Here is a 21,103-nt window from a genome sequence, read left to right on the forward strand (position 1 = left end):
TGTGTGTAATATTCCTTTTCCTTCATTTTTTTTTCTGTTTGTTTGTTGTTTGTTCAGTAGAGATGCCAGGAATAATCTTTCTTTTTATGATTCAAATCTCTCCTTGGACAGTAAAAGCCCACTGGATCCAATGATAAGAAAAGCAAATATGTGCAGAACACACGTTTGATGACAGGCCTGCATTGAGGCTAAAGAAAAGATGAGATGCCACAAATAACTGAGAGAACTAGGTAAGAAACAAAAACAAATTAAAAGCCAGAATGTGTACTCTAAGACAGCTATGCTTCTGGAATACACACCATCTTTGAAATTGTAAATGGTAGCATAGTGATATTTCAGATTGATGCATTACTGTCTTTAGAAGCAGATTGCTCCCACCATAGCATAAGCCCAGTTGATAATTTTATTATTTAAATTTCTTAGTTTTAATAGAAACCCTAGCTCCAGGAGTTCATTAAATAAGTATTAATATATTCTGATGATTTGACCATGTCATTACTCAGAAGTCCGAGTAAGCACAGTATGTGGATGCAGCTGTTTTCCAAGAAGGATTTGTCCTTAGGCAGTGAATCTGAATTGTAGAAGGACTATCTTCATACTAGATATGAACAATGAAACCAATATTATAAATCCCATTTCAAACTCTACTCAAAAGTTGTATAACTGATTACATTTTAGAATGAGCATTCTCTTATCTGTTGGCTAATAGTTCTGCGATTAGATAAAAACTGGCTATGAACAATTTTATATTAATCACTTTCATGATTAGCAAGAAAGAAATAATAGAAACAAAAAATAGAAATAAATTTTTTTAAATCTCTCATATTGAAATCTTTTAAGTCACAAATTTTCAGTATTTCTGATAGTATCTACTAGAAAGCATTTCATTCAGTTAAAATGAAAGGCAATTTTTTATATACTCAATATTACTGACTTTCAAATGAGTTGTTTTCCCATGTTTTATTTTTATCTAAATCAAACTTGTATTTTAAAAGCAATCTAAAAGTCAAGGCTATTAAGTCTCTTCTAAAAATAAACTTAGGAATCATGAGAAAAAGATAGTGCATTGAATACAACTTAAAATTGCCTTATGGGGGGGGGTGGGTAGGGCACAGTAGCTCAGCAGGCAGAGTTCTCGCCTGCTATGCAGGAGACCTGGGTTCGATTCCCAGTGCCTGCTCATGCAAAAAAAAAAACGCTTTATGGGATAGACACATAAATCTAGACAAACATACACACTAATTTTAAAAGTGGAATAATTTGAGTATATAAATAAAGAACACAAGAATATACCCTAAACTAACCAAGAATAAAAAGCTGTGAGAAGATGGCAGATTAGGAGGACTCAGTGCATGATGGAAAACACATGAAATGTATTTATAAAAAAACAATTTTACATCAAGGATTCAGTAATAATTCACTGAAAACACATTTTCCCACATATACTAGGTACCATGTATTATGGCAAGGTCCTTATATTTTACATTTTGGGACACTATTTCCTAAAACCAGAACAAAGTGTTCACATTTTCAACCTTGCAGTTCTCAGAAAATTCAGCAGAGAAATATGATAAAGTAACTCTACTGCCATAAAAAAAATTACACTATCAACTGCCTCAAATCTTTTTCTGGGAAAGGCAGGGCATGTACTTATAAACATCAAAGAAATAAAAATTAATTTTGGTCACTGTAACTCCAGCAGCCAATGAATGGTTCAAACATTAGAAACATTTCCTCTGAACAATTCTAATTTGCTGTTTCAGCTGATCAATGGTATGTTGCCAGTTATTATTTCCCCAGTTAATACCTATTTTATAAAATCAATGTCACAAAATGCTTTGGGATAAAAATAGCTACATGACAAAAGTAACAATTATTAAAATGACTTACTTTCTTCCTTCTTGCTAATAATGGCAGGCAGTGTGTAAATCTAAAAAAACAAAGGATGTCAATCAGATATTTATAGTTAATGACCTAGCACAAAAGATAAGCGAGGTAATGTCTGTACAATGATGCACAACGGTCATATCTTGCTTTCAAGGTCCTGGAATTTCTGCTTCCAGAACACCATTTCTCCACCCTGTTACCCAGCCTCCTTCCTGCAGTGAAACTAGTTTCACCTGCCCTCTACCACCCCTGCATGACCTGCCTGACACAGTTCCAGCCCTTTCCTTCTGATGCCTGTGTCCTCTCTGCTCTCCAATACAACTGATGGTATACCTTCTGCAGTAAGTATCCCACAATCAACTGATTGTTCTCCCTCAAATTATCTGCTTAGTGCTGTGTCCTCAATCTGCACAATCCTAACTTGTACTTGTTGAGACATCACACTGTCCTCAAGGTCAGGACTTCTCAACTGTTTGTAGTAAGAAGAGACAAGTTTTTGTTTGTTTAAATATGTCAGTGACGTTTTTGTAAAATGAAATAAAACTGAAATAGAATAGATGTGGAGCATAAATTTTATCATTAAATTTAACAGACTTAAAATGACTTTGTCAAACTGCCACAAAATTTTCTGAAGGCTGAATCTGAATCTCCATCCTCTCCTTACTGTGGACTGGTAGCAGAGTTTGAGGGAGGATCAGCACGTGTCCAGGGACCACATTTCTTTAGCATTGTTGTAGTGTAAGTGCTTTGCCTTCTAAAGCAAAGTTCTCAGGGGACAGGATGGGGTCTCCTATTTACTCTGTGTGCTGACCCCTCTACCTCTCTGGAGTTCTTCACAAAGTAAACAGACAGCAATTGAAGATCTCTTCTCTTTTTACACAAGCCTCCCTAATGTTTGTAAGTATGTTATCACAGCAATGTCAAAATAACTGTTAGAAAAATGGAGGTAGGGGTGGAGGGAAAACATCAGGCCTAAGTAGCTTTATCAATTATACTTCTGAAACTGGTCTAAACTAGAGAGGACCTCTGCTCCTAAGCACACACAGGCCTCACAAAGAGTCGGCACTCAATAATCATGTACTGAATAAAGCAGTCTGAATGCAGTCACATTTATGTTTATAAGTATTTATTTTTTAAGGTAAGTTGAAGGTTTCAAATTAGTCCTGCTAGTACCTGAGAAACAAATTCTAAAATGGTATTATGTGCCAATGAGCAAGACAATATGAAAATGCATGTTCCACTCTCTTAATATGCTACTTAAATATTTTTCGTGAGAATAGAGACATATGAAAAAAATGTCTGAAACAGTTTATAATTATTAGAACAACCAATAGAAGGGTGAATTACAGCATGTGTCATATTCTTACCGGTTCCTTCCCATCCATGGCTTCAAGCCAGAGCTTCCTATTAGCTTCTGAGAAGGCCTGCAACGTGATGATCCCATGCCTGTTCAAAACAAATACTTCATAAACCTGACTTTTATCCTGTAATATATTTACAATGATATTTTATATTAAAGAAATCACTATGGACCCATTTTTTAAAAATGTTTAACTCTAATGATGCAGGCATTAAAATCATAATAGTGTTTTAAGTACAGGATAGCCTGAAACAGGCTAGTTTCAAACTACTTCTGGAATGACCAAAAATGAAGAAAAAACTATGTTCACAAAAGATCAAAACTAAATATTTCACAATCTGAGAAAGACTAAGTATAAGACACCATGCAATAGAACCTAGTCACTGAAAACAATGAAACTCATATAGCAACATGAAGTCTCTGCCACAACTAGTTCATTATTAAAGAGACACAAAATTTAACACTTTTGTCTAAACTATGATCATGATATTAAAATAAATTCATTTAATATTCATTATCATCCATGCATTCATTCTGAAAGGGTTATTTGAAGATATACCAAAAATGAGGAAAGAAAGGAAACGAATGGGAGAAAAGAAGGAAGGTGGGAGGGAGGGAAGCAATCTAAGAAAGAAAAAGATTTGAAATCACAGAAATAGTGGAATTAACCTAGTTACACAGCAGGCAGCCTAAAAAAGAGAAATCAGAGGGCTCTGTGAAGAAGACTATCAAGAAGAAAGTTTCATCCTAACTATTTTAAGACTGAAAACCTGGAATGACCTTAAAGTGTGATAAAGGCAAATATCTCTTTTTTTTCTGAAAATTAAAAAAAACAGGTCATTAAAATAGCAGGAAGAGGGAAAATGTATATAAAGATTAGAATAATCTTATCTTGGAGAATTTAAGTCAATACAAGAATACAAATGATAAAATTAATAATGACAATAATTTTGACTGTTTACCATGTGCCAGGAACTATGTCATATATATCCTATATTATCCCATTTACTTATGTGATAACATGCCCCAAGGTTATTAACTAGAAAGTGTAAAAATAAGACAAGAAAAAGGATATGTTAACACGTTAATATTTGCCTATGTAGAAATTTCATAAGTCTTACTTGAAAATTATTAAAACTAATAAGGAGTATTTACTAAAATTAACCGGATGTAAGGTTAACATAAAAAAGAAACCAATTGCCTTTCTATACAGCAGTCTCAATCATTCAGAAAAATAAATTCTACTAATGGAAAGGATTCTATTCAGAATTGCAATAAAAAGGCATACACATTGAAAAAAAAAGGTATTTAAAATATTCAAGGAGAGGTCAATTACTCACCAATTAATTCACAATCCTACTGCCACTCCAGTCAAAAATCCCAGAGACCTGTTTTTTTTTGTTTGTTTGCTTGTTTGTTTGTTTGTTTGTTTTTGGGGGGGTGCAGGATTTAATGAGCAGATCTCAAAAATTATAAAAATACAATGCCAAAAGAGCAGACATTATTTTGAGGAAGCAAAGGAATGGGGGTGTAGTCCTACTAGGTAATATTAAGTAATTGTATCATATAAGCCTTAGTATATAAGGTATAGTACAGTTTACCTAATATGTAATAATACACATAGAATGTAAATTCCCATGTGCACATGTGTGCACATACACAATAAGCTACAGTATTTAGAAGAATATGGTAGGAACACAGGAGGAGAAAAATGATATGGAACACAACAGAGAGCAGGGATCAAGAAGCTTTTATTTTATTCCACTTGTACTGACACAGTAAGGGGGCAAACCTAAATTATCTTATTAGAATACAAACTCGATACACATTGTGTCTCTAGGAATGCCTAGAACAGGGCTTTGCATGCACTGAACCTTAACTGGCTAAAGGAAGATTCTGACATTCCAGCTGAATCCTACTATTCCTTAGAGCTTCGAAAGCCTACTAAAAGGCTGGCCCTAAAGCCAAGAAAAGGGCTATTGTGTTCCTTCATTGTGATGGGGACCTCAATTCAACTAACATGCACTTTCCCCTAATACATTATCATTTTTATTGATTTTCCATATTCTTTGAATGATGTGACTTTTACTGGCATTGTATGTCTCAGTTTTTTTGCAAGCATCATGCCATAAATATTTGTTGAATAAAGATGTGAAAGAATGAACATGCAAACTATATTTTTAAAAAGATTGCAAAACAAGAACTTATAGGTGCTGTTTCATATTTGCATCTAAAATAGAAAGAAAAAATAGTTCAGCTTATTAAAAAATACAAAGTAAAAAAGGAGCTCAAACCTTTCAACTACTTCTATGTCAAAGCAGAAGCGTTTGTCAATTGAATCTGTCTTTCGCCGGATACAAGATTTCAATTTAAACATTTCTGGTGAGCTAGTAACAAGGCCATTCTGAAACAAGAAGGGCACTACATTATCAACTTGGCGACAAAATGAATTAAAATATGTCAAACCTATAATCTAAACTTGCTGCATCAGCTTACTAAAGAGGTCATAATCACACCAATGTCCTACAAACACAAATATTTTTTCCTAACATTAACTGCCCTGTTTTAACACATCAAACCATTTAATAACAAATTAATCAAATATACATTTAGTCAAAGAATTTTATGACATGTACCTATTTAGTACTCTTCTGTATACATACTTACAGTAAATTATACTACAATGCATACTCCCTTAAGACTTTATTTTTAGACTCAGTGTGAAATTAGAGTAACTGAAATGTCACTATTGATTATATAAAACGCTTATTAGGATAAAACATTGCTGTTCTAAATCAAATTCCCTAGATTGCTAAGAGATTATCTGTGTGTGTATGTGGGTGTGTCCACATGCCTGTATATCAGAGCATTTTAATATTAAAGAGTAGCTTGCTCAAAGCCTCACGAGTGCTACCAAAATAATAATGTCTTGATATATGCTTGGAATAACACTATTGCTGGTGGTAAGCACCTGCTATTCCAGTACAAAAACTATTTGGACAGGATCCAAAATAGCCCAATTTATAGAAATTCTCTTCTAAACCTGCAATATGCCAATGTATTTTAAGGGCAAAGTTTTACCCAGTGTCAATGCCTGGCTAATTCTATGGTTGCATATCTCATACAATTATCCATAGAACCTTGAGGGGGAAAAAAAAGTAAAAAGAAGGATGGAGCACAGTGGCTCAGCAGGCAGAGTTCTTGCTTGCCTGCCATGCCAGAGTTGGGTTCAATTCCTGATGCCTGCTCATGCAAAAAAAAAAAAACCTTGGCTTGATCTACTTACAGTTATTAGCTCACTGTCACCTAAGCTGACTTTCTGGCAATATCCTTTATTATGAAACCTAGCGTAGAAACCAGGTTTGTTTATAGCGCTTGATAGCTGCTAGTGGTGTTAGCAATCTAAGGTTTCTTTTTCTCTGGTATGTTATCCTTTATTTTGTGTCCCTCCGTTTGAATTATTAGTCTCTAATGAATGCCCAAGTACAATAAGTTTCATCTCGTGTATTTGAGCATGTGTCTAAGTTAGATCAACATTTACCTCTGCCACAATCTATGCCACAAATTAGCTGGGTGAGTCACTTACTTTTCACAAATTTTATTTCCAAATCTATTAAAAGAAGCCTGAAGTAAATAAAGTTTAGGATGATTCCCAGGTCTAAGATTCTTAAAGATGGCCCTAATTATCTAATACATAAGTTCCATTATTTGCCACAATCATTTCTTAATGTACAAAAATATATACTACATGCAATAAAGTGGTAGCTCTCTCCAGCACTTTCTCAAATAAAGTACACAGTGTTCTATACTGTTCACTAGCCATGCGAGACATACAGAGACCAATTTAGTTTTGGAGTAAATGAGCATCGATTAGTCTCTTCTGAGAAACCATGTTGTCCAGCATTTCCGTAAAGAGTACACAGCACCTCAGAAGAGGAAGTGGCCTGCAGGACAAATGCAGCCCCCCACAAAGGCCACCTTTGGGGAAAATGCAGAATCCTTGAGCCTGGTACAGTCTGACAGTTCCCTCCTAGGCTGCTGGCCAACCAACAGCACCAGAAAAGCAATACGCAGTGTGAGATGATACTCTAGAAGTCTAGTAAAGAAGCCATCGACTGACATTTAACTCAACCATTACACAGACAGCTTATGGCCAAGCTAAAAGAAATCCTTGGTCATTTTTTTTTAATTATTATGGTCAATAAAGTGAGAGAAAAAAGTTCTGATTTTTCAATTATTAAAAACTGTGTCCACGTTACTAAAAACGTAGGCAGATATGATTTTTTGCTTTACCTCTATTACTTACATGTGTGAAAGTTTAAAAAAATCTACTCACCATTTTCCCACTGGATTTCATTTCTGAAACACTCATCGTAAATGTTTTACTTCCCTTATCATATGTACAGTAATGTTTAGTCCATGTAAAACCAAGTGGTCCTAAAATAAGAAAAGAAAAACTCAGGTTTTATAAATAAGTGATTTGTATCTAAGTTTGTACAATTTCAATGCTAAGATACACAATTAATCGATTGTCTCCATATACCATGCAAGTTTAGACAATTTACTGGGAGCAAGGAAGGCCATTATAGAGGAGGAAGAGGTGTGGCTTAAAGAGTATCTTGGAATCCAACGACCTGGCTTTACTTTATGAGTACAAGAGTTACTTTAGATTTGAGCTTTAGTTATTTCAACTGTAAAAGTTATATACTTATACCTATCAAGAGGTGGGAAAAATGAGAATATATGTGTAATGTCTAGGGTAGAAGTAGCAATAGTAGCTTCTCTCCTCTGCTCCTCTCCAGAGCAAAGTCATCTTATGAAAGGCAATTCTACCATTCCAGATTCAGGCCAAAAAATATGGAGTTTACCTTGACTCATACCTTTCTCTGACACCCCACAATCAATCTTTCACCAAATCTTGCTAGCTCTATAAAGTATGGCCATAATTCAATCCCTTCTCATCACCTGCATTGCTGCCACCCTAGTTTAGGCCATAAGCAACCCTTGCCAACTATTCTCAATAGTGCCAGAAAGATGCTACTAAAAATTTAATTGGCTCATTAACAATTTAGTTAATTTAGTTGGGTCACTGAGCCTTTAATTGGAGTTTAAACTCCTTTGTTTAAAACCCTCAAGTGGCTTCCCAGCCCACTCTAGCTAAAAAATCAAAGAGCACACTTAAAACTGAAGAGCCTGTGCTCAGAGACTTGTTTGCCCAGAGTCACAGAATTAACAAGTGGCCCATCGTTATCCTTCTCACTTCACATCCTACTGCTTTCTGTCTTGCTCATTCTGTTCAAGCAACCTTGGTCCCTAAACACACTGACAATGCACTGCTATCCTTGCTTTTCCCTCAGCCTAAACTGCTTTCACTCCAGATCATTTCATGACTTACGCTCTTATCTGCTTCTGGGCTTTTTTTAAATGTTACCTTTATAACATGGTCTTTCTTAGAGAGACATCTCACATCTCAACATCTTGCATCTTGATACATCTTATATTTCTTTCTTTCTTCCCTTTCTTCTCTGCAGTTGTCACTTTCTAAAATATGGTAAATTTTACTAATTTATCCTGTTCATTGTCTGTCTCTGTCACTAGACACTAATATTCCAAGAGAGCAGAAAACATCATAGTTTTACTGGCAGATATATTCTTAATCAGTAGCTCAGAGCCTGATATACAGTTGGCCCTCAACAAATACTGAAAAAATGAATTACTGATCTTGGTCTTGTTTACTGACCTAGGAATTATTTCCTCTTAAACACTAATCTGAAATAAAATAAATTCAAATTATTCCTTAAAGTGAAAATATTTGCCACTATTTCTATTTAAATAAACTTGAATATATACAACATTCCTTTCCTCTACTTTTGTTCATAAATGCTGAACAATCCTTTCCCACAGACTGCTTATCATTGACTTATTCTCCCTAAGGAATTGGATGCTGCTACAACAAGGGTTAGGGATGCATTGTTAGTCCAATTCATCCACGTTCAAGGTGGAAGACGTTTAGTTCTCCCACAGGAAAGCCAATATTTTGCATTCAAATGTCACAGTGGGCTGGAAATGAAACTCATTGTCTACACATCTTCTCTACCAAGGGTTCCATTCTGCTTATTGCCTGATTATTCGAGTAACGACTATGTACGATGCTATTTCTGAATTGTTGCTAGTCTTCTGAACCATATGTTTAAAAGCAAGGAAATGAAATATAAAAATGTGCCATGACAACGTGGTACAGAAATCCTGGAATGAGCTGAGACTCAGCATCAACAGATTGAGAAAAACCCTAGAATGAGCTGAGACTCAGCATCAGGGGATTGAGAAAACCTTCTCGACCAAAAGGGGAAAGAGTGAAATAAGACAAAATAAAGTGTCAATGGCTGAGAGATTCCAAACAGAGTTGAGAGGTTATCCTGGAGGTTATTCTTACGCATTAAATAGGTATCACCTTGTTAGTCGAGATGTAGTGGAGAGGCTGGAGGGAACTGCCTGAAAATATGGAGCTATGTTCCAGTAGCCATGTTTCTTGAAGATGATTCTATAATGATATAGCTTTCACGATGTGACTGTGTGATTGTGAAAACCTTGTGTCTGATACTCCTCCTTTTATCTATCTTATCAACAGACGAGTAAAACATATGGAATAAAAACGAATAGTAGGGGAAACAAATATTAAAAAAAAAAAAAAAAAAAGAAAAGAAAAGAAAAGCAAATGTGCCATGAGAGAAAATTATTTCATGATCCATTTGAATTTTCTTCCTTTAGTAACAGTTCCCTTGGTATCAAGTTTAACTTTAATAAGTAAGTCACTTCAGATTTTAAAAGCACAGGGTACAGCCATATACTTTGTAATCATAGAGGATTGTTACAAGTAACTTCAATTCCATTCTGGTACCATTCCATACTATAATACTTAACAACACATATTGATAATTCTGCTACATGTGATATAAAATACTTAATGGTTTAGAACCGATTAGTGTAAACTGCATGGTACCCCTCACAGTGTTTTTTACTACTTAGGAAGCGATTTATGAAGCAGTATCAGCTATAATTTTTAAGTAAAGCTGCTACAATGTTTTGATGACATTTCAGACCTAAGATTTGTTTTCTTCTAAAAATTCTGCCTTCATCTTAAGTTCAGAACTTCCTGCAGTTCATCTTCAAGTTTACTGCACACACATGCTGCCTTCTTTATAGCTACTTGGTATTAGGCCAAGGCAGATGTTTCTTAGACAAGCAATTCTGTCATCTCTAAAAAAGTCTAAAAAAATAAAAATATATTACAGCTATAAAGTTGCAAAATAAAAGAAGTTTAATTATTTTACCCAGTAATCAGGTGAAATAATTGAGATGATATTAGAGCTGTAGGAGGGAATTAATAGTCACTGGATACCTACAAAGTTGTGACTGTCTATCTAAGAGCCTTTCAAGTCAGACATTACAAACCTGCATTTTACATATAAGAACACTGAGCCTAAAAGCCACAGATGGCACAAGACTCTTCATGAACAGAGCCTTTAATTGGAGTTGTTTATTTAGAGGAATGATATTCTCAGGGTCATTTTGAGAACTGAGATAAATGTAAAGTAAGCAGAATAGATAACAGTTCAGGGCAACCAGCATATTATTTTTTAACACCACCACTGATACTATAGACATTTTACATACATTATCTCTAGTTCTTGCAATATCCTTAGGAGATAGGGATACTAACACTCTTTTTTTTTTTTTTCCATAACCCTCTTTTATAAATGAAGAGCCTGTGCTCAGAGACTAGTTTGCCCAGAGTTGCAGAGTGAACAGGCATCAGGCATTAAATTTCATGCAATTCTGTTTGACTCTGGAACCCAAATGCTTTCTGGTTAAAATGAAGTCTCTTAGAAAGCTAATGCCTGGAGCTGGTTAACATAAAAACCACATATGCCAATAACGTAGGGATCTGTGTTCAACCTATAATCATCTGCTACTACTCCATCCCATCTCTTTCCATTTACATCTCTAGATTTACAGCTCTGGTATTTAATATTGATCAGTAGTTGCTAATTGCCTTCTACCACAGAATGAGCACCCTGAAGCCATATTCTTTATCTCATTTCTGTTTACCAGAGAACTTAATCATTCAGTGATTGCAAGAATGCAATCAACGTATCATAGTGAAGTGATTCGATTTCATATTATAAATGCCTCCAAAGATACAAAGTTGGAACATAAGTTAAATATTTGTCCCTCACATAAAACTATATGCAAATAATTTCAAAAGCATATACATTTCTCCATTTTTCTTTTTAAATTCCTAGGCAAGGGGAAGGGATGGAGGGTGGAAAAGGACAGGAAGGAAGCAAAAGAAAACTTCTGGAGGTGATGAATATGTTCATTATGTTAATGTCTTCATGATTTCAAGGGCGTATACACACAGCGACCACCAAATTGTACATTTTAAATACGAGCATGTCATTGTATGTCAATTACACTCAATAAAGTTACAAAAATAATGTAAAGAAATACAGAGAAAAACTAGCTAGAAATTAACTTGCAGGGGGAAGGCAACATCGAAAGAAAGAGAGGAGATGTCCAACTGTGAGAGTGTCTAATGCCATGCTCTAGTTAAGAGGCCAATGCAGGAGGGGGACAACCAAATAAGCATTGAGGATCAGCTAGAAGCTCTGCTGAGTACAAATTAGAGCACCTGGAGACTGAGGGAGCAGTTAGGAGGTCAGAGCAAAAGTCTGCTGAGACACAGGAGATGGAGAGAAGCAGTGGATTTAAAGGCATCAAGAAGACAGAATGGACAGGCTTGGCCCCATGCTAGAGAGAAACACCAGAACCAAGAATTTACCTTGTTTTCCAGCCTAAAACACAGGTAATGTCATTAAGAGAGAAAGGAAACCTCAGACGAAAGGTCAGGATCACAAAGGGCTTTATGGTTAGAGTGACTCAGAGGCAAAGTCAGGTATCATTGAAAAAAAGATGCCATCATCCAATGGGTATAAAAAACACTGCACTTAGCCCATGGAGACCTCAATTTGTTAAAGGGGCTTGTTTTAAAACTGTGCTTATAGACTGACTGTCCTAAATGTCCAACAGTTGGAGAACAGGTAAGCAAAATGTGATACCATCCAATAAATGGTCCATCAGGTTATCACTGAGAATCATATATCTGAAGATACATATACAAAAAATATATATACATATTGCTAGGTACTATAGAGCATTTTTCTTTAGAACAAAGTACTGTACGCACATATGGATTTCAGGGACTATGTTACTCCTGGAGAACTCCGAAATAAAATATTGTTGGGTGACAATGAAATCCTTAGATGAGACGACAATACCTCCTCCATACATGCATGTTTAAACAGCCCTCACTGTTCAGCAAATTCTTCTGTTTAGCAAAATCACATTCTTTATAAATATAAAATGTGGGCTCTTCTCAATGTACACTCACATGAAGGCTCTTAATCTTTAAATAATTATTCAAAAATTTCCTTAGAGGTCTAAGTCAAATCCATATGGCCCATACATGATCACCGAACTGTGTTTTTCTCATGAAGTAAGGGTGAAAATGAATAATGCTCCCAATTATAGGGTAGCTGGGCAGGTCATTCGGAAAACTACAGACTGGGCAAGGTAGGTAGTTATGAGAGAGAAAATCTTGGAACGGAGATCTCTCAGGCCAGTGGTTCCTTTACTAACTAGTGGTGCAATAAAGAGTATCTGCCAAGTTTGTTGGACAAAATTGCCATTTTCTTATACAGCAGTATCAACCAAATGGGGATTCCCTGGGCATGTGAAATATAAAATATACTGGTGTTTTAATGAGATGTTACATATATGCTGTGCTGGTTTGAAACTGTTGTGCACCCCCCAAAAAACCATGTTCTTTAATCCTGATTCAATATTGCTGGGTGGGATCTTTTTGACTAGGTCATTTCCATGGAGATCTGTCTCCGTCCATTCAAGATGGGTCTTAAGACACCTACTGGAGTACTTTAAGAAGGAACCATTTTGGAAAAAGCTTCAGAGCTGACACAGACAGTGGTGTCTAGAGATGGAGAAAGAAAATACCCCCAGGGAAACCATTTTGAAAGGAGATGCCTGGAGAGAAAGTCAGCAGATGCTACCACATGCCTTCCTAGCTGACAGAGAAACCCTGAATATCACCAGCCTTTCTTGAACCAAGGTTTCTTTCTCTGGATGCCGTAGTTTGGACTTTTTTATGGGCTGAAAACTATTAACTCATAACTTAATAAATTCCTTTTATAAAAAGCCAACCCATTTCTGGTATATTGCATTCCAGCACAATTTAAGAAACTAGAACATATGCCAAAAGCCTTTCAAAGTCAATCCAACATCTCTGGATTCCCCATCCCAAACTCGTTAACTAAAATATCTTAGCAACCAAAAACTGACATGGAGACTTAAGAGCAGGGCTATTCTATGTGGTTTCCAAACCAGTCTAAATGTGCAGAAACAAGTACAGCAAGGAAAAGTGTTTTAAAACTAGTACAGTTATTTGACTTTGCTGCAAAACCCAAGTACATGGCTTTGGATTTTATAAGACACTGGTCTATGAAAGATTAGAAATGAAGAAACTGTTCCTATATTGCAGATAGTTTGGCAAACAGTGCTTTAATGCATGGCTAGGTTGAAAGACAGTTAATTTAGTGAAAATAATCAAACTGGTGGTGACAAGTAACAAGCAGAATGGACCCTGTTAATAAAAATGACTTTTAATTTCTGGGAAGATGGTCGAATAGACTAGCTTGAGCTTAGACCTGCTCCATGGAATAGTTAAGGGGACAGGAGGGTGACCGAGGCGGTGATTTGGGAGTGCGGCTGACCTGGGAGAGACTTCTGTACCACATGTGGCAGCCCTGGTTGCAGAGGCCAAGTAAATGAGAGTCAGAAAGCTGGAGGCTGGTGTGGAGGCATGAGACTGTGGAGCCCTCGGGAGTGCATGGATGGGAACATGGGACTAGGAAGTAAGCCAGGAAGCATTCTTGGGTGCGCTACCTTCACCAGCACAGATCTGTGAATGGCAACTCATCCCACACTCCACGCACCCGAACCCCATCATCCACTCCTATTCCCCGCGCTCCAGGTGACCCCACCCCACCAGCCCCCAAGTGCATGTACCTACCCCACGCCCCCACCCCAAGGGCTGTCCAACCCACCTCTCCTGCACCCCTCCTGAGCACTACCTTCCCCTCCCTGTTCCCTGCAAGCTGTTACCAGTACATAAAGGCTGCAGGTACTAACCTCGATACCAAGGCTACCCCTGCCCCCCACTCCTTCCCTCTAGTGTCGCACATCCTCACTCTGCCCCACCGGAGCTGTACGCATCCATTTACGGCACTCCCAGGCCCAAGCATGTGTCAGGTCCCCAATCACGTCATTCAGCTCTGGGCATCACACCTTACAGCACTCCTAGAACCGCACATACATACCGCCCTCAGCCACACTTCCCAGCTCTGAGAAAGTACTGACCTGTGCAGCCAGGTCACATCTGCACCCAATCCATGACAGCATAATGCCGACCTGCTACCACAGCTCTATGCATGTGCACAAAGGGCCCCGTGCCTTACACTAGCGCACACCAGGGTTACGCCTGCCAGACAAGTGCACCTCCACAGCTACAAATTTCCTGGCCACTGGGGCCCACATTCGCAAGCACCAGCATAACATCCCCAACCTGCACTCATACCTGCCCTGAAACAAATCACCGTACTGAGTGCCTAACCCGTACCCTGCTCCCTACTGTACAACCATCCCACAAACACAAGGCCGTAGACAAGTGAAAGAAATCAACTCCCAAAGTAAATCAATCAACATATTTACATGTCACAAAGACAGCAGAAGATCACTAAACATGTCACAATGCAGACACAAATATAGCCCTGCCTAATGACCAAATTAAAATACCAGAGGAGACACAGACACTGGAACAACTAATCAAAGATAGCCATACAACTCTACTTAATAAAATAAGTAGGATAGCAAATGACATAAGGGAGGTCAAGAAGACAGCAGAAGAGCATAAAGAGGAATTTGAAAGAATAAATTTAAAAATAGCGATATCACAGAGATTAAGTGGTAGGATTAACACTCCCTGACTTTAAAACCTATTATAAAGTCACAGTGGTCAAAACAGCATAGTACTTACAAATGACTGAAGCACTGACCAATGGAATTGAATCAAGAGTGCAGAAATAGAACACCAAATCTATGGTCAACTGATTTCTGACAAGGTCCCCAAATCCTCCAAACTTCAACAAAATAGTCTTTTTAATAACTGGGCATGGAAGAACTGGATATCAATAGCCAACAGAATGAAAGAGGACCCCTATCTTACACCCTATACAAAAATCAACTCAAAGTGGATCAAACACCTAAATATAAGAAGTAGCACCATAAAGTGTCTAGAAGAAAAGGTAGGGAAACATCTTCAAGACCTAGTAATAGGAAATAGCTTCCTAAACTTTACACCCAAAGCACAAGCAACAAAAGAAAAAATAGATAAACGGGAACTCCTCAAAATCAAATGCTTCTGCACCTCGAAAGACTTCGTCAAAAAGGTGAAGAGGCAGCCAACTTAACGGGAGAAAATATTTGGAAATCACATATCAGACAAAAGTTTGATTTCCTATACATACAAAGAAATCATACAACTCAACAACAAAAGAACAAACAACTCAATTATAAAATGGGCTAGAGATATGAATAGGCATTTTTCTGAAGGGCAAATACAGATGGCTCAAAAGCATCTGAAGAGATGCTCATTTTCACTGGCTATAAGGCAAATGCAGACCAGGACTACAATGAGAAACCACCTCACACCAATAAGAATGGCTGCTTATTAAACAAACAGGAAACTATAAATGTTGGAGAGGATGTGGAGAAACATATTTATGTCCTATCATAATTGAAAGGACATTTTCACTGCTGGTGGGAATGTATAATGGTGCAGCCACTATGAAAGATTGTTTCGCGGTTCCTTAGGAAAGTAATTATCAAGTAGCCCTATGACCCAGCAATACTACTACTTGGTACATATCCAGAAGAGCTGAAAGAAATGACACAGACAGATTATTTGCATACCGATGCTCAAGGCAGCATTATTCACAATTGCCAAAACATGGAAACAAACCAAATGCCCATCAACAGATGAGTTTATCAACAAAATGTGGTATGTACATACAGTGGAATATTATGCATCAGTAAGACAAAATGATGTCCTGAAGCATATGACAAGACGGATGAGTCCTGAGGACAAAATGCTAAGTTAAATTAGCAAGACACAAAGGACAGGTACTATATGATTCCCTTTCATGACCAGCATAAAGGTAGAATCAGAGGCTTATAATACAGAATTTAGGGGACTTAGAGATACCTAGAAACTAGAGATGGGTGAATTGTTAGCTAATGATGTTGAACTCCAATGTAAGGGAATAGATAGGAGCTAAGGTGATTCTCTAGTGGGTCTAGAAATAATATTACCATATCGAAGACGAACAAGATTGAAAGAGGTTGTATAGACCCTACGTGTTCCATTGATTCACACTAGAAATATGAATTACTTCTCATAAGAATTACTTCAAAGATATGATTCTTCTATAAAGAGTGTTTAAGTCGAGGGTGCAGGGGGAAAACTGCTATTGCATGCTATGGGCTATGTTCAAAAGGAAACCATTAGCACTACCTACCACAGCAACAGCAGAGGTAAACAATGGGGTGAGGGACAAGAGTTAAGAGAAGGTTTAGATTTCCTATTTGGCGAGGGTATGTTTATTGATTTTCTTTCTCTTGGGAACAATTATCTAAAATTGAGATTACTGATGGACTGTGGACTTTGGGTCCTCTACATGATGCCCAATGAATGCAGGTGGCTGAAGGATGCACTGACTGAGAAGTAGATTGGTGAACAATGGTGTATACTTATGAACAGTGGTTGTGCTGCTACAAAAAGGAACAGTCGTGAGGCATGCAACGATATGAATGAACACGTGGGACATTTGGTGAGACAAAATAAGCCAGAAACAAGAGAAGAACAATGGTATGGTCACTTTTAGAAAATGCTTATAAGAAAACAGGGGCCTAAATTGTAAGCTTTTAGAGCCGACACATTAAGTCTGGAGTGGTGATTATTATTTCTGGATTTTGAGAGGCTGTTTTATATATTTAACCTGGTGTTTGGAGATAAGAACGAAACTGAACAGGTTGGGGTTAAAGTAATTCAGAACACAGGTAAGGAAGATGGTGTCCATATTTTAGAACCACATATATTCTTTGAGACCAATGGAAAAAAGGTTTATTTGATCTGGAACTGAAATTTTCTGCAGTATATAATCTAATTCAACCTATCTGTATAGTTCATTTTAACAATTGAAACAGAGGGAGCACAGAATAAGAAAAAGGTCCTTACATCCTGTATAGATTATTGTAATATCTAGAAACATCCTAGAGTATATTAAACAGAGAATCAAAAAGTATTGGCAAAGTCCGCTGAGGGAGGGGAGAAAGAAAAGAGAACTATTAAACCTTATACCATCAGGGAATTCCCTGATACTGTGTCAAACTTTAGGGACTCAAATCAACAGGTCACTGCCTCGATCATGAGGCTTACCCTTGTGAAGCTTATGTAGGTAGCGGAGAAGCTTAGACTACCTATAGGCATGACTAAGAGTTACTTCTGAAGGACCTCTGGTGTTGCTTAGATGTGGCCTCAGTCTCTCTAAGCCCAACTCTGCAAGTGAAATCATTGCCCTCCCCCCACGTGGGACATGACATCCGGGGCGAAAGTCTCCTAGGCGACGTGGGAGATGATGCCCAGATTCATCCAGACCTGGCACTGTGGGATCAACAATTCCTTCCTGACCAAAAGGGGGAAAAGAAGTGTAATTAATAAAGTATCAGTGGCAGAGAGTTTTCAAATAGAGTTGAGAGGCTACTCTTGAGGTTGTTCTTATGCAAGCTTCAGGTAGACTTTGTTACCTGTCATAACCTGCCAACCCCCAATCAGATCATTTCAGCCAATCCTAAAGAACACCTAGGGCAATATATAAGATTCCACAAGGGTTCCAGGCACTAGAGTAACTTCCCAGAAACCTACAACCTCCAGATGGGTCCCTGGTCCAGGTAAGTTCTGAAACAGCCCAGCCTCTCCAGAACATCAGATAATTTCATCTTCCTACTGCATATTAGTGACAGACACTTCCAATATCAAAAATTTACAATTACCATAGCCCAAACAACCTTTAAGAGAGGTATAGACAAATCAAAGGTGATGGTGGAGTTATTTTCATAGAAGATAGGATTTAACAAATGATACGAATGCTGGATCAATAAATTGGTTTCTCTTTCAGTCTCCAGTATTTTAGAGCAGCTAGAAAATTCACTAAAATTGTGAAACTGTAACCCATGCCAAACCCTGAAATATGTTCTACAACTAATTGTGGTGAGTGGGCTTGCAAATTTATAGCTTTTTTGTATGCATGATATTTTTCACAAAAAAAATAAGGAAAAAAAGTCAATTGTCATGATAAAAAAATATTTAAGCCCTCTAGCCTCCTATATTATGGAGTAGCTAGAAGGAAAAATATGAGAGGATTATACGGTAGCCCCTGGAAAACTCTGGGATCTGTCCTGTAAAATGGCTTTTAAGTAATTTTTGTAAGAAAAATTTCTTAGTATGAGACAATTATAACAATGCTCTATTGGATCTGATACTTATTTCTCAATCTCAGGAAGCAAGGAGTGTCAAATTGATATTACATAATTGCCGATTTTATTCCTTAAAACTGATGGAGCACAGAATAAAATGAAATGATGCTACAGCCGCTGCTGGGATGGGAATGGGGCACAGACAGACTATTATGATAGTTATCAGGAGAATTCATCCAATAAAGGCTATTCTTTTGAATTTTCCATGAAACCTTAAATTAGGTAACACAAATTCTAAATCTAAACTCATGTCACCATATAAATAGGGACATCTTTAATTTCCTATTTCAACAATACATCAACTTACAGATCCCGATGGCAAAATGTCGAAAAAACTTCCTCACGTTGGTGGTGGTAAAAGATGAAGTATAGTAACTACAGTAAACAATGAATTTGCTAATTAAAGGAAGTAAACTATCACATCTCCAGGAAATTAATGGTAAATCCTAAGAGACATTATGTCTTCTTGACTCACGTTTCTCCTGGACATAAAGATAACCTTCCATTGTCCACTGGCTGGGAGGTCTGTAGTCTTGGTTGGCAGATTTCATCCTTTGCATCAACCGTTCTACCTCCTGACGAGTACTCTCAAAATTATTCCTTGTCTTAAGCAAATAGAAAAAAACAAAATTAAGAACCTCCAGGCTAAAATTTCAAAACTGCAAATGGTACAAAGTATAATCTTGGATCTTCAGGCATTATTACGACATCCACAACACTGCAATGTGACATCCTAAGAGTCTGATTTCAAATTGCCTTAGTGGAAACTCATCTGAGTGACTTTTTGTGTATTTCTCCTTGAATGTGTGTGTGTGTGTGTATGTGCGCGCGTGTGTGTCCTCCTTCCTAATTCCCTCTCTACCATTATTACATGGGGGCAGATTAGAACATTTAAAATTATTGTAATATTTATTTGAGTTTTGCATTCCCTAATATCTAAAGTAAAAAGCAGACACAAAGGGATATAAATTTATTTTGCAGGGGAAAACAAATTAAATTCACATACTTTTGAAATATGTGGAACTTAAAAAATCAGAGATGCTTAAGCAGAGAAAAAAGTTCCTCAGCTCTGTCCAAATATTTCTAAAATTCCTAACATTGTTACTAATTGCTCAGAATATAAACTAAATCATAAAAATTAATGGGTTTCTAAGATCTAATTCCTTCTATTTCAGGAAATAGCTTACTTATTTTACAGAAAATTTAGTTAAGCAACAGAGTTTCAGGCTCTACTTCTCCATGAAAACCTCTTTTGCATTCTGGTAATATTATCACAAAAATATGTGTTGGAAACATAACCACCTTAGCCACTTAACTCTAAAATCTCCTTATGCCCCATAAGAAAAATAAATGAATCTCACAGTTCAGAAAATTTTTCTAAATTTTCAGTTTTGCTATTTTTTTTTAGTAGTACAATCTTTTTTTATTATTAATTAAAGGAAAAAAAGAAATTAACACACCATTTAGAAATCATTCCAATCTACATATGCAATCAGTAATTCTTAACATCATCACATAGATGCATGATCATCGTTTCTTAGTACATTTGCATCGGTTTAGAACTAGCAACACAACAGAAAAAGATATAGAATGTTAATATAGAGAAAAAAATAAAAGTAATAATAATAGTAAAAAAAAAACTATAGCTCAGATGCAGCTTCATTCAGTGTTTTAACATGATTACTTTATAATTAGGTATTATTGTGCTGTCCATTTTTGAGTTTTTGTATCTAGTCCTGTTGCACAGTCTGTATCCCTTCAGTTCCAATTACCCATTATCTTACCCTGTTTCTAACTCCTGCTGGACTCTGTTACCAATGACATATTCCAAGTTTATTCTCGAATGTCCGTTCACATCAGTGGCACCATACAGTATTTGTCCTTTAGTTTTTGGCTAGACTCACTCAGCATAATGTTCTCTAGGTCCATCCATGTTATTACATGCTTCATAAGTTTATTCTGTCTTAAAGCTGCATAATATTCCATCGTATGCATATACCACAGTTTGTTTAGCCACTCGTCTGTTGATGGACATTTTGGCTGTTTCCAACTCTTTGCAATTGTAAATAATGCTGCTATAAACATTGGTGTGCAAATGTCCGTTTGTGTCTTTGCCCTTAAGTCCTTTGA

The 21,103-nt window shown here is 36.9% G+C and overlaps 1 protein-coding gene across 3 annotated transcripts in view; it reads right to left on the bottom strand.

The window, feature by feature from the left end:
• Positions 1-21,103, bottom strand: part of ARHGAP42 (Rho GTPase activating protein 42) — a 323,631-nt gene that overhangs the window by 53,105 nt on the left and 249,423 nt on the right. For all 3 annotated transcript variants that reach the window (XM_077113175.1, XM_077113174.1, XM_077113176.1), the window contains 5 exons: positions 19,449-19,578; positions 7,584-7,684; positions 5,542-5,651; positions 3,255-3,333; positions 1,891-1,930 (listed from right to left, as the gene is read on the bottom strand). In XM_077113175.1, the coding sequence (XP_076969290.1) occupies positions 1,891-1,930; positions 3,255-3,333; positions 5,542-5,651; positions 7,584-7,684; positions 19,449-19,578 (460 nt within the window). The remainder of the gene's footprint in view (positions 1-1,890; positions 1,931-3,254; positions 3,334-5,541; positions 5,652-7,583; positions 7,685-19,448; positions 19,579-21,103) is intronic.

This window comes from Tamandua tetradactyla, chromosome 8, assembly GCF_023851605.1.
Source record: "Tamandua tetradactyla isolate mTamTet1 chromosome 8, mTamTet1.pri, whole genome shotgun sequence".
Lineage (NCBI taxonomy): Eukaryota > Metazoa > Chordata > Mammalia > Pilosa > Myrmecophagidae > Tamandua > Tamandua tetradactyla.